At 38.9% G+C, this 1639-nt stretch overlaps 1 protein-coding gene across 2 annotated transcripts in view; it reads left to right on the top strand.

The window, feature by feature from the left end:
• The window catches only part of dhrs7cb (dehydrogenase/reductase (SDR family) member 7Cb), a 10436-nt gene extending 9143 nt beyond the window's left edge, over positions 1-1293 (top strand). For both annotated transcript variants that reach the window (XM_016528141.1, XM_016528134.1), the window contains one exon: positions 347-1293. In XM_016528141.1, the coding sequence (XP_016383627.1) occupies positions 347-558 (212 nt within the window). In that variant the 3' untranslated portion in view covers positions 559-1293. The remainder of the gene's footprint in view (positions 1-346) is intronic.
• Positions 1294-1639: the final 346 nt, after the last annotated feature.

Genomic DNA, 1639 nt, shown 5'->3' with positions numbered 1-1639 from the left:
TTTTGACCCAGCGGTTGGGTTACTACCCAGAAGGTTGGGTTAAACATTTAACCCAACCGCTGGGTCAAAACAGCCCAATTGCTGGGTTTGTCCCTATTTTACCCAGCACTGGGTTGTATTTAACCCAGCATTTTTTAGAGTGTAGAGTATCATATTGTTAGATTAGCAGCTGCTAAAGTCAGACTCTGTTCTATTTGTATGAAGCACAGACTAGTTGTATATATAGATCGTTCCAAATCGGTCTCTAATAAGGTTCCTTAGAAGGCAGCTGCCTATGTAGGCAATAAATAGCAAGAGCTGCTCTTCAGGTTTTGGAGCAGATCCACTGACTCCAGTTTTGTTCCAGACATCTCTAGTAAGCTGAACACTCACGGCGTGAGTCCCAGCGGTCTGGCCCACGAGATCGTGAGGACGGTGAACCGGCAGAATCGAGAGGTTCTCCTCGCCCATCCCGTGCCGTGGGTCGCCCTCTACATCCGCTCGCTGCTGCCCAGCTTCTTCTTCGCTGTGGTGGCCGCCGGCGTGAAGGACGGAGCCATAGCCGAGCAGCTGAAATAAAGAGAGACAGCTTTGAACTGCTACAGGATCGAGGCGAAACACTACAAGTGTATTAAACAATAGATATCACACTTCCCCAGTTGATTAATCCCAGTACAATTGCTTTCTATTAAAAGTTTTCTGGAATGGTATGTTTAAATATGCAAATGAGGCATTGTCTAAATGAAGTATGCACTCATTTGCATACATTTCCAGAACAGAAATCAGAAATTTGTTGACACGTTATTGGTTTTCTCCAGAGGGGGTTTTGGATTTCTCTTTTTATCACTCCATACATCAGAAAATACTGTCAACAGACAGAAAACAAAGACATTTTCACCATATTTATAGGAATAACATGTTGTATAAATCAGTGTGAATGATATATGAACAAGCCCCTCAGGAAAAGCCTCCCTTCAGTATATAGATAGGAATAAAACTGAGTGTAAGAGAAAAAAACTCTTTAAAGAATTGAAATATACAGATGCAAATAGACAAAGCGCAATAAAATAAACTCTTAAATGTGCATTTTGGATGTTTTATTTCCACTAGTCCCAAAAAAAACTCAAAAAGGATTATTCTTCATCCATTTAACGTAAGAATCAGATAAACTAAGTAGTACCATTTAAATGCTTGTTGTGTTTTCTGTTTTTTTTCTTCAATGCATCAAGTATGTAGAGATCACATATAAAGCTGCTCAGTATCAGCACCTAGTGGCACCTAGTGATGAAACAGCAGCACTGTTGCACCTGAAGATGGCAGTAAGCACAAGCCAAACACACACTGATGACTGACACACACCAGGAAACAATAGAGACACACAGTACAAACATGTGCTTGATGAGGCGTACTGATATTCACAGAGTCAGGCTTTCATAAAGCATATGAATAATACATTTAATACATGTCTGTTCTATAATTAAACTAGTGTTCATATGTTATTGTCGCACGTGAGAGATATTGTAAACACAAAAACATGTTATTTGTACTTGATGAACGTTTTAAAAAAACGTTCTTAAAATATTAAAAATAAAGATTTAAAGAACATAAAATTTTGGGTGAAAAAGTTAGTAGAATGTGGTCAGAAAAGTTTTAGGAACAT

This window comes from Sinocyclocheilus rhinocerous, unplaced genomic scaffold (genome assembly GCF_001515625.1).
Source record: "Sinocyclocheilus rhinocerous isolate Xijiao unplaced genomic scaffold, SAMN03320098_v1.1 scaffold792, whole genome shotgun sequence".
NCBI lineage: Eukaryota > Metazoa > Chordata > Actinopteri > Cypriniformes > Cyprinidae > Sinocyclocheilus > Sinocyclocheilus rhinocerous.
This window is presented reverse-complemented; position numbering and strand designations above follow the sequence as displayed.